The sequence below is a fragment of the Mastigoproctus giganteus genome, chromosome 14 (assembly GCF_048544385.1).
Source record: "Mastigoproctus giganteus isolate SK-2022 chromosome 14, ASM4854438v1, whole genome shotgun sequence".
NCBI classification, from domain to species: domain Eukaryota; kingdom Metazoa; phylum Arthropoda; class Arachnida; order Uropygi; family Thelyphonidae; genus Mastigoproctus; species Mastigoproctus giganteus.
Window position 1 is genome coordinate 33,649,701 of NC_143588.1, and position 12,498 is coordinate 33,662,198.

The 12,498-nt window shown below is 38.6% G+C and overlaps 1 protein-coding gene across 4 annotated transcripts in view; it reads left to right on the forward strand.

The window, feature by feature from the left end:
* Positions 1 to 12,498, forward strand: part of LOC150075057 (transducin beta-like protein 3) — a 472,089-nt gene that overhangs the window by 37,636 nt on the left and 421,955 nt on the right. For all 4 annotated transcript variants that reach the window (XM_090388931.1, XM_090388932.1, XM_090388933.1 and 1 more), the window contains exon 2: positions 3,332 to 3,383. In XM_090388931.1, coding sequence (XP_090245057.1) covers positions 3,332 to 3,383 — 52 coding nt within the window. The remainder of the gene's footprint in view (positions 1 to 3,331; positions 3,384 to 12,498) is intronic.

Below are 12,498 nucleotides of genomic sequence, written 5' to 3' on the forward strand. Positions count from 1 at the left end.
TTATAAGCGATATTGCATAATAATATAAAATTAGGCAAAGAAAAAAAAAGCCAACACAAGAACCACGAGAAACTTTTAGTGGTCAAACGCGTTTCCCGGTATTGCAGCTTCTCCCTGCAGTCTTGGTATAAAGATGGTATGTGTTATCCGTAATGGCAGTAGAAGTCGATAATGATGTATTGATTAGTTTTTTCTCATTATTGAAAACAGATTATTGGAGTTCATGAGTGTAGTGCCTTTGCAGCTAAAATTTACTTACGGGTACACCCTCCAGACTGGCTCAGTCTTAGGGTGTTTATCCCCTATTCCCGCTGTTTTAATCCAATAGGAAAACTACTTCTACTGCAACTGCCGATAACATGCACCTCCTGTAGAAGTCGTTTTCGTATCGGGTTAAAAGAGCGAGCGGTAGGGGGAGATGAACACCCTAAGGCTGAGGCAGTCTGGAAGGTGTACCTAAAAGTAAATTTCAGCCCACTCATGAACTCCGATAATCTGCTTTTAATAATATGAAAAAACTAATCAATACATCATTATCAACTTCTACTGCCACTACCGATAACACGCATCATATGTTTACCGAGAATGCAGGGAGAAGCTGCAGTACCGGGAAATGCTTTTGACCGTTAAAAGTTTCCCGAAGTTTCCCATGGTTCTTGTGTTGGCTTTCTTTACCTTAGCCTAAAATTATTATTAAGTACCTGTACATAACAATGGTCTTTGAGAAAGAAAAAAAATTTAGTATGGAAAACATTACAGAATAGTTTAGGGCTAAAGCCTCAGGTTACGTAGGAAGTTAACTGATGTACAAGTTAGTGCAATTGCATCACTTCTGTACATAGCCAACTACTTAAATAGTTATAAATTGGCATCATTAAATATATCTCATATTGTAGATACCTTCACAACGAGTTGACATGATATTGCACTACCTTGAATAAGTAATACTTTCACCATAGATGGTATTCTCAGTGGATACCATCACGTATGGCACCGTTTCGGAGCTTATTGGCTCCTCATCAGTGAATGGACAGGTACCCTGGTGTTGCAATGATAACAACCCAGTTGCAAAGTATAACTCCACAATATAAGAGCTGCCTGATGGTGTGGAGTAATTTAGATTACAGAATAGTTTAGGCTAAAGCCTCAGGTTATGCAGGGAGTTAACTGAGTGCAATTGCATCATTTCTGTATGTAGCCAACTATTTAAGTAGTTATAAATTGGCATCATTAAATATATCTCATTGTGAATACCGTCACAATGAGTTGCCATGATATTACACTACCTTGAATAAATAATTCTTCACCATAGGAGAAGACTATTGTTACTTATTCTGAGCAGATACCATCACCCATACGGCACCGTTTGAAATATGGTATGGGATAAAGATCTCTATTATCCTCATACTATCCCTATTAGACTTAGGAAAGCAAAAAAGATGTAGGAAGGTGATAGTAGGTGTGGAAGAGGAATAAATACCGTCAAAGAAAGAAAAGGAGAGTTACTCCTTCAACTCACACTACTCAAAAACTCATAAATTCCTAAAATAGGCAAAGCTTCCCCAGTAGAGAAGATTGTTGTTACCTATTCTCAATGGCCATCAGGCCCCTCCTCATACTGCACCGTTTCAGAACTTATTGCCGTCTCGTCAGTGGGTGGGCAAGTACCCTGGAGTTGCAATGATGGCAACCCAGTTGTGAAGTATAACTGCACAATATGAGAGAGATGCCTGATGGTGTGGAGTAATTTAGATTACAGAATAGTTTAGGGCTAAAGCCTCAGGTTATGTATAGAGTGAACTGATGTACAAGTTAGTGCAAGTGCATCATTTCTGTATGTAGCCAACTACTTAAGTAGTTATAAATTGGCATCATTAAATACATCTCATATTGTGAATACCTTCACAATAGGAATGAGTTGCCATGATATTGCACTACCTTGAATAAGTAACGCTCACCATAGGAGAAGACTGTTGTTACCTATTCTGAGCGTATGCCATCACCCATACAGCACCGTAAATTACTCCACACCATCAGGCATCTCTCATATTGTGGAGTTATACTTCGTAACTTGGTTGCCATCATTGCAACACCAGGGTACCTGCCCACCCACCCACTGTTGAGGAGCCAATAAACTCCGAAACGGTGCTGTATGGGTGATGGTATCTGTTGAGAATAAGTAACAATAGTCTTGTTAAAATGTTAACAAGACTATTGTTACGGTAAAATGTTACTTATTTCAGGTAGTGCAATATCATGGCAACTCGTTGAAGGTATTCACAATATGAGATATATTTAATGATGCCAATTTATAACTACTTAAATAGTTGGCTCTGTACAGAAACAATGCAATTGCATTAACATGTACGTCCTAAAACATTTATTTAACACGATATACTGTAAGATAGTAAACCAATAAGAAATTATTGGAGGTTAGTTTCTTTTGTTGGCAATACTTAATTCTATATTTAATTTTATTTTACTTGATTTTATATTTGTTTATTATTAGTTATAATTTTTATAACACTTTTACCACAGGCAAATGGTGCAATCATATCGGCACTTTTGCACCTCCCGCCCCCAACTAACATCTTGTCGTGCATGGTCACTATGTAAGGGAGTGTGACCCCAACCACAACTAAATATAAATTTTGAACCAGACTGCATAAATTAATATTAAACTATTTTGTAGTTGACAAAAATATACCTATGTAAATCTAAGCAGCCTCCATTACAGAACATTTAGTGCTAACCACCTGGAAACACTTTTGCAAACCCCCAGTGGTTCACAAACGACTGGTTGGGAACCACTGTGGTGTATTGTCCTTGACTTCATGCTTGTAGATTTGGGAATAAATTGAAATCATTATACAGATTTGCAGTTGTAGCTAAGTACGAAGCTTTCTGTAAAAAAAAAAAAAAAAAAAGAATAGTTTGCTGTAAAATGCAGTATATATGCATATTATAGTTTTATTTCTGTTTTACACTATATTGCATATTATAGTTTTATTTCTGTTTTACACTATATTGCATATTATAGTTTTATTTCTGTTTTACACTATATTGCATATTATAGTTTTATTTCTGTTTTACACTATATTGCATATTATAGTTTTATTTCTGTTTTACGTTATGTTTTGTGAAGGCTTTAACATGAAATTTTACATTAACAAATTACAAGGATTATATATAGTATTTGATATCATTTTTAAAGTAATTTTGTATCTGTTATATGAAATCTGCTTTCCAGGTTCCATATCTCATACTTTGCATTTTAATATATAGTTTCATAGAAATATTGTTTTGGAAATAAATTGAAATCTTTGTACAGATTTGCAGTTGTAGCCAAGTATGAAGCTTTCTATAAAGGAGGTCCAATTCAGGTAAGCAGTTTTTTTAACTCCAAAATCTTATTTTTAATATATAAATTGGCAATTTGAACTATTGGATTAAGATAGAAACTTAGTTAATGTCTCTGTTGGGGGACGTGGAGGGATTTTTTGTTAGTTTTTATGTTGTTGTTCTACAAGGATGGTGATTCATCCAGAATATCCCATATCAGTAACATTCAGTCAGATGTGGCATTATATGTTGTATGGAATAGATGAAATTGGGTGATAGCATTTTTTTTAAAATACATAATACTATATAAAACTGACTTCTGTGGCATAATTTTGCTTCTATTAATACTAATACTGATTACTAGAGCTGGGATTTTGATGTCCTTAAAATTATAAGATGACTTTAGAAAGAATATATATATATATATATATATATATATAGTGGTGAGCTGTGAATATTTTAACAATGGGCTCGCAGTTTTTCCAACTTTCTACCGGGTAAATTTGATCGGTCACGGAAGTGACGTCATCCGACGCTTCCGCTGGAGATGCTTCCCACACTCGTACTACTAGTGTGATTAGAGCAAGTAACCCATTTTTCTTGACCGGTATGATATCTCGAGTCTGGGGTCAGATTTAGAGGGGGTGGACAGATGCAGCTTATTAACCCCTTAACCATGCATGATCTGGAAACATCCACAATCTCTTGTGTGCAAAAAATTCAAAACTGTTCCCAGTGTCTGAAAAGTCATGGCCACAGTGTTCTGGGATTGCCAAGGTATTTTGTTGGTGGATTTCTTGCTGAAGGGAGGAACAATCAATGCACAGCTTTACTGTGCAACGTTGGAAAAACTGAAAGCCAACATTCAACGCAAGCAACCAGGACTCCTGACAAGCGGCGTGAGTTTGTTGCACGACAGTGCAACTCCACACACTGCCCACACCACTCGTGAGTGGTTGTGTCATAATTGTTGGGAAACCGTCACATCCCCCCCCTACAGCCCAGACTTATGCTTTCAGACTTCCATTTGTTTGGTCCTCTGAAAAAGCACCTTTCAGGAAAGCATTTCACCACGGATGAGGAAGTTCATCAGGCAGTGCGATGTTGGTTACTGCATGTGGGCACGGACTTCTTCAATACTGGTATTGATAAACTGATCAATCGTGGGACCATTGCATCAATAAAACTGGAGTCTTTGTGGAGAAGTAGTGCATGTTCACCTATTTCTTGGTGTGTAATTTCAACTTTGTATTGTTAAACATCATCGAGAGAAAAAATGTGTTACCTTACTTTTCGGAAACCCCTTGTGTGTGTGTGTGTGTGTGTGTATATATATATATATATATACAGGGTGTCTCAAAAATATTGGTACAAACGTTTAGGGGAGGTAGGTAACATCTAAAGGAATGTGAATTGCATAGGAACCCATAACCGGAAACATCAATGTAAGTTGGTAGACGGCGCTGTTCATCAGAGGGAAAATTTCTGGTTTACTCATTCAAGCAGTAGTCGCCGCACGAAGAGCATGCATCGATATACGAACCGTGAGCTGGCAGACATGCACCTAGTGTATGGATTAGCTGAGGGCAATGGACGAGCCGCTCGACGAATTTATGGAGAACGCTTCCCAGACAGACCTGTACCGGACCACTGTTTGTTTGCACACATGAATCAAAATTTGTGCGATTATGGGTCATTTAGAGGTAACAGGAGTAGTGTGGGCAGACCACGTTCGACGCGAACTCCTGCCATAGAAGAAAGTGTGTTGAATGCCGTCCAGAATAATCCTACTACCAGCACACGTGCCATTGCCTCTGCCTTAGGAGTGTCTTGTTGCAGTGTGCAGCAGGTCTGGCACAACGATTCCTTATACTCCTTTCATCTCTAAGGGTTCAGTTACTGCCTCCAAGATCATCCTACCCGTGGGGCTTTTGCACAGTGGTTTCTCCAAGAAAGTGGTTTCTCCTCAAGAAAGACTTGAATTTTCTAGCCTATGTTTTGTTCACGGATGAGGCTTATTTCACTTGGAAAGACTTATTCAATCAGCACAATGCTCATGTGCGGGCTCACGACAACCCACACAGTGTGCACCCCCATGTGGCATAACATCGCTTCGCAATAAATGTGTGGACAGGTGTTGTCGGTGACTGCTTAGTCGGCCCATACCTGTTACCATCTCACATGAACTCCGCTAAATATCGGATCTTTCTTGAACAAGTTCTACCAGGGTTACTTGACAATGTTCCAGCAAATGTGAGACGCAACATTTGGTTTCAACGTGACGTTATGCCTGGCCCCCACGCTCACCTGATTTATCAAGCCTTGATTTCTTTCTGTGGGGGGGGCCTCGAATCTATCGTGTATGAATCGCCTGTGGAGATGGAAATTGATCTCATGGTGAGACTCTGTGCTGCTGCTACTGTGAAAGAAACTCCAGGTGTGTTCGACCATGTCCGCCAATCTTTGCTGCGTCGGTGTCATGCATACATCGCGTCTCATGGTGGAACCTTCGGGCATGTGTTGTAACATCACGAAATGCATCCACTCGTACTCCATTGTTAATATTATGTCAAATAAATGTTTCCCACTAATTACTAACTTGCAGTAGTAGTAGTGGCATGTGATGCAAGAAAGCAAGTGTATGAGCTTATGCAGCATCAGCCAAAAAAAAAAAAAAATCACACCATCCCCTCCAAATGCCTGTTCAGTTCCTCCTTAAATTTATTCAACATATCAACTTCCACAACGACAGATAGAAGCTTGTTCCAGCAATTAACCACCCGCTGCTAAAGGTAAATTTCCGCACATCTATTCTACATCTGTCCTTTCTTAATTTGAATTTATGCCCCCTTAGGTTCGTAATGTGAACAAGTGGAAGGATCCCATCAGAATTCAGTGTGCTCAACCCATTCAAGGCCTTATACACCTCAATCAGATCACCGCACAGGTGCCTAGTCTCCAGCCACTGCAATTTGCAGAACTTAAGTCTCTCTTGGTAAGAGGATCCCTTCATTCCCCTCACCAATCTTGTTGCCCTTCTCTGTACATGCTCAAGCAAATCTACATCCTTCCTAAAATGAGGCCTCCAGACCTGTACGTAGTACTCAAGGCGTGGCCTGACCATTGCCGTATACAGAGGGACAAACACCTCCTTTTCCCTGCTAGCAAAATTCCTATATATTCCTATAATTGACAAAACCCCCATGACCTGCCCTGGCAGCCTGTCTGCATTGCTCAGAAAACTTCATATCTGACTGCACAATTACTCCCAGGTCTTTTTCATTTTCTACCACCTTAAGTGTAGTACCACACAGTTGGTACGTTTCTCTGGGGTTATTTCTACCCATATGCAGTACTTTGTATTTGTCAAAGTTAAGCTTCAGTTGTCACTTCTTAGCCCATTTGCCCAAATTATCTAGATCAACTTAGAATTGTTGCAGTAGCACACTGCCATTGCTGTCATTAACAACCCTGCCAACCTTTGTATCATATGCAAACTTCGACATTAAGCCTGATATACCTTCATCAATATCATTGATAAATATACAAAACAACAGTGGACCCAACGCCGAACCCTGTGGGACTCCACTAATAACATTACTCCACGAATAGCAGCACCCATTGATTACCACCCTCTGTCTTCTCCCACCTAACCATCCTTTTATCCATTGTAGCAACTTACCCTTAATACCATTCTGCTCCAATTTGTACAATAGTCTTCCATGCGCAACAGTGTCAAAAGCTTTCCTGAAATCCAAATATATGATATCAAAATTTTTTTTGCATCCAGTTCCTTTGTAACCACATCATAATATCCTATCAAATTTGTCAGACAAGACATTCCCTTAACAAACCCATGCTGTGTCTGAATAATTGCTGCAGCCTTGTCTAGATGATCCTGCAATGCATCTTTAACCAGTGACTCCATTATTTTACCCTGAACAGAAGTTAAACTGGTCTGTAATTACTCGTTTCACCTTTCGATCCCACTTTGTGAATTGGGGATGCATTTGCACATCTCCAGTCCGTGTGAACCTCTCCTGAGTCCAAGGACGCTCTCATAATTATGGCTAAGGGTTTGCTTAGTTGCTTTGCCGCCTCCTTTAATATAACTGGATAGATCCCATCCATCCCAGATGCTTTTCTTATGTTTAACTTCAACAATTTCTCCTCCACTTTGCTTTCAGTTATTACAAAATCATTAAGTATCCTGTTACAATTTGATAACCTTCTGCCATTTTCAAACCTTAATAATTCCTCATATGTGAATGTAGATGCAAAATGCTCATTCAGTTTGTTTGCTATCTGAGCAGGATCATCAACAGTCGAACCATCTGTGTCAAGTGGACCAATCAGATTCATCCCCTTCCTTTTAGAGTTTATAAAAGTAAAGAAATCCTTGCTGTTTTTCGTAGCATCTTTTGCCAAGGATTTCTCGTAATCTGCCTTTGCCTGCCTAAACTCCTTTGTCACCTGATTACAGACTAGCTTATATCTGCCATAGGCTTCGGAGTCGTTTGATAATTTATATGCATCCCATGCATTTTTCTTCTCTGTTACGAGTCTCATTAGTTCATTTGATAACCATTTAGGCCTAAACCTTGAACAATATTTCTTAATAGGTATGAAACGTTTAGTAGCATCCACGATTAATTCCTTGAATGCTTCCCACTTAGAATTTACTGTTGGTAACATCGTCAGTTGATCCCACTGTACAGAATTTAAAAACTTTCTGCGACCACTCAGAAAGTTTTGTGTCGTTTCTGCTTCTTGTGCCTCTGCTGCTACTTTCCCATGACGTTTCTGGTTATGGGTTCCTATGGGATTCACATTCCTTTAGATGTTATCTACCTCCCCTAAACGTTTGCACCAATATTTTTGAGACACCCTGTATATATAGTATTTAATCTATTATGAAATGATGGAATGAATGTAAAAGGTATATCATTATGAAATAATGGAATGAATCTAATAAGTATATCATTATGAAATAATGGAATGAATGTAAAAGGTATATAAGATCAGATTAATGCATTGATTATAGATTAAACATTACATCAGTTTGTATTCTAATTACTACTCTAAGAGTGTAATCGTAATCGAATGTAATTGGGGGAAATTGAGGTATTGTTACTTTACTTATTCTTACCTCCTTTCTACTTATGTCAGCATAAGCTTTCTTTTATACATGTATAAATTTAAATAAAAAACGCCACAACTCAAGTGAAAATTATGGTTGACACTATTTTCTGTATTATTTGTTTCAAAGCTGTCTGTCGGGCTAGCTACCTTGCCTGTTTGCTGTTAAATTTAAATTTAACTATAGATTGCCTTAATGTTTATTATTTGGACCTAGTTAAACAGGCTGATAACAATCAGAAACAGGTAGCCTTGCTGAGTATTGACGGGATTTTTTGAATGGTGTTAGCCCTCAAAAAAATGCCATTCATTGTATCCAGTTATCAATAATTAGCCACAAAATCACTATTTTATTTTATTCTATTTTATATTTTTTATTTTATTGCTAATTATATGTTTATTTCTAGGGTATAACGAAGTAAACCAACACAGGCTATCTTAGTCTTTATAGGTTTTTTGGCACAGTGGCCTGCCTAGTACTTTTATGCTAAAGTTCTTTTGGATACCTATATGGTACCAATTACCTCTTACAGTAGTAATGATATATATACAGGCAACCCCCATATAACATGTACTTCTCCAACACGGTTTTGCTCTAACATGATTGATAAATTGCAGTTAGAGAATTTTGGTAAACCTCGCATAACAAATTATTAATTATTATATTAGGGTCGTCCGTAAATGATTACATATAACCACTTATGTATTGCGTCTCTAACTTCCGTGTGTTCTTTGGTCAATTTGCCTGTTTTGCTGGACGAAAAAACATCAGTTTCTGGGGAAAAACCTTGCTATTTATGCCTGAGACTGACTGACTCAGCCACTGAGTGAAAAAAGCTTATTAAAGTTCCTCGCGTCAACAACGGGATTCGACGCCATGCCTTTTCCACCTGGTGGGGGAGGATGGTGACGATACCACTGTGCCACACGCGAAGACAATCAGGGTGTTTTTCAGCTTTTATGCAGGAAAAACCTTGCTATTATGTTGAATGTAATTTTTCAACATGTCTACATTTTTGAATCCCCGCTGTTCACTTGCCAGTCCAAAAAGTTATTGAGAAATCCCTGTATTTTATTTTGTTGGCAAATCCCCGTGTTACATTCTCTGCTATTGAACTTGTGGAAAAATCTAGATTTCAAAGTTTTATTACTATTGGATAGCACACCAGGCCATCCAAAAGATTTAAGTCATCCAAACATTGAAGTTATGTTCCTTCCACCATAGTTGTACTAAGTTAATACAACTTTTTTTGCTAACCGGGCTAGCCAGGTGGGTAAAGTGCCTTGGCAACCCAAAGGTTGCAGGTTCGAATCCCGCCTCCGGCTTGGATCAGAGTAAAATGCAAAAAACTTTGGGAGGTGCATTATGGCCACAGAAGCCAGTGTGCCAACAACTAAAAAAATAAAAAAATAATAAAAACCAAAACCAACTTCTTTCATTTTCAGCCATTAGATCAAGGCATTATATCCACCTTTAAAACTCGTATCAGAGAATTGTTACAATGGATTTTGTAAAAAAATTGATTCTGAATCTATTGAATTATGTAAGGAGGCATGAAAACATTTCTCAATTGTGGACTATATCAGAATCATAGCTTTATTGTTGAAAGAAGTAAAACTGTCAATGTTAAATGTGTGTGGAAAAATATATGGCCAGAGTCAGTTCATTCAGGAAATATGGTCGAACCGAGAGAAAACAGTGCGATAGCAGAACTTGCTACGTCGGTAGGAGGGGAAGGTTTTCATATGACTACTGATGCCCTCGTGGGTAGCACAGTTGATAAAATTGCCCTCCACTCCACACTGGGTGGAAAAGACCCGAGTTCAAATCCCATCGATGACGGGAGGAATTTTTATGGGTATTTTTTACAACGTGGCTGAGTTAGTCAGGTGAGGGTAGCATGGTTTTTCATCCAGCAAAACAGAAAATTTACCTCAGGACACATGCAATTTATAGACAATGAACAGAGTAACATGACCTTAGGCGCTGATGGTCCTGAAAAAATAAAAAAAGATATGATTACTGAAGACTTTCAAGAATTACTGGTAGAAAAAGAGGCTGGCAAATGGATTTGGTGGAAATGACACCAGAGGTAAAACTAAATCAATTCAGAAGCTAATAATACAGATGAAAATTCTAAACTTCCAAATTTTACACTAAAAAGCATACGGGAAGTTAGCCGAGCAATTAGAATCTTATTTTTTGAATGCAGATTCTTGATTGAAAGGAGCCCAAAGTTCAAAAGGGGGCTTCAAAAATGCTTAGTTCCATATGATGAAATTCACAAAGGTTTATCAAGCAAAAGCAAACAAACCCAGATTACTAATTTTTTTTAAAGAGAGCAAAAGAAACAAGAAATCTAGAATGGTGTATTTTTATTAACATTTTTTTAACGAAATAGTGTATTTTTGTTAGCTTTTGGAACGTAACCTCACTTTTTATACTTTTTCTTTGTCTTGTATAACACGGTTTCACACAACATGACATTTTATAGGAACCTAACTACCGTGTTATACGAGGGCTACCTGTATATACAAAGGGTACTAGGAAAGTTTTGCAATATGACGCAACAATGAATCACAGGAAGCTGCTTGTTGCTGCATGTTGAGACATGTTCATACGTGCATAGTAGCCGCCGCGCCAAGTCGATGGTCTCAGTTATTCATTAGTAGTGAGAGTGTAAAGTGCTTGCGATGGCATCGTGGTCACGAAATGAGATAAGGACAGTTTTGCGGTATAATTTCGTGCGTGGTTTAACCATAGACCAGTGTTTAGAAGAAATGACTTTTGCACTAGATGATGATTGTCCACATCGTACAACGATATTCAGGTGGTATAGAGAAATCCAAAGGGGAAATTTCACTCTGGAGGACTCTGAGAGGCCGGGAAGGCCACGAACGTCAGTTACGGAGGAAAACGTTACTGCTTTGAGGAAAATGCTTGACGAAAACAGGCGAGTGACCTACCAACAGATAGAGGATACTTTGGGCCTAAATGCACCAGCAATTCGTTCGATTCTGCAAGATTATTTGCACGTGAAGAAACTTTGTTCTCTCTGGGTGCCGCATCAACTGATTGAAGAGCAGATGACACGACGTGTGACTTGGTGCCGGGAGATGTTAAAAAAGTTTGATAAGGGACAATCTCGGTATGTGAACAACATCGTGACAGGTGATGAGACTTGGCTGTACTATTGCGATCTGCCGACCAAGGCTCAAAACAAAGTTTGGGTCTTTGATGATGACGACACACCCGTAATTGTCAGAAAATCCAGATCTGTAAAGAAGAAAATGATAGCTGTATTTTTCAAATCGAGTGGAATTGTGGAACGTGTCATTTTGGACACGCAGAAGACAGTCACAGCTAAGTGGTATACTGAATAATGCCTGCCTAAAGTCATTGGATCTATGAAGAACCTGCGGCCAAAGTCAAGAATGGACACCTGGTACCTCCATCATGAAAATGCTCCAGCTCACCGCGCCAAAGCCTGCACCGAATATTTGACCACGACAGGACTGAAACTTCTCAAGCACCCTCCCTACAGTCCAGACCTTGCTCCCTGCGACTTTGCACTGTTCCAGCATGTGAAAATGAAGCTAAAAGGGAGGCGGTTTTCCAGTGATGAGGACCTTCTACGGGCTTGGGACAACGAGTGTGCTTTACTCCCTAGTTAAACTTGGCAGAACTGGTTTAAAGATTGGTTTCGGAGGATGGAGAGGTGTATTGAATGTAGAGGAAATTACTTTGAAAAAATTAAATAAACAAAGCTGTATTGCAAAACTTTCCTAGTACCCTTTGTATATATATATATATATACATACACACAGTTGTGCCCCCGCTGATTCAGTTACCTGCAGTTAACCACGAAAAAAAACCGAAAAACTTAACACGTACTACTTGCATGTCCAGTACGATGCTTCCCTTTATTTTTTTTGATGTCGATTTTAAATCGAATAGCTTCCCTTTATTTTTTACAATGTTGCATATGATTTGGTCACCAACATTATAATGGTTCT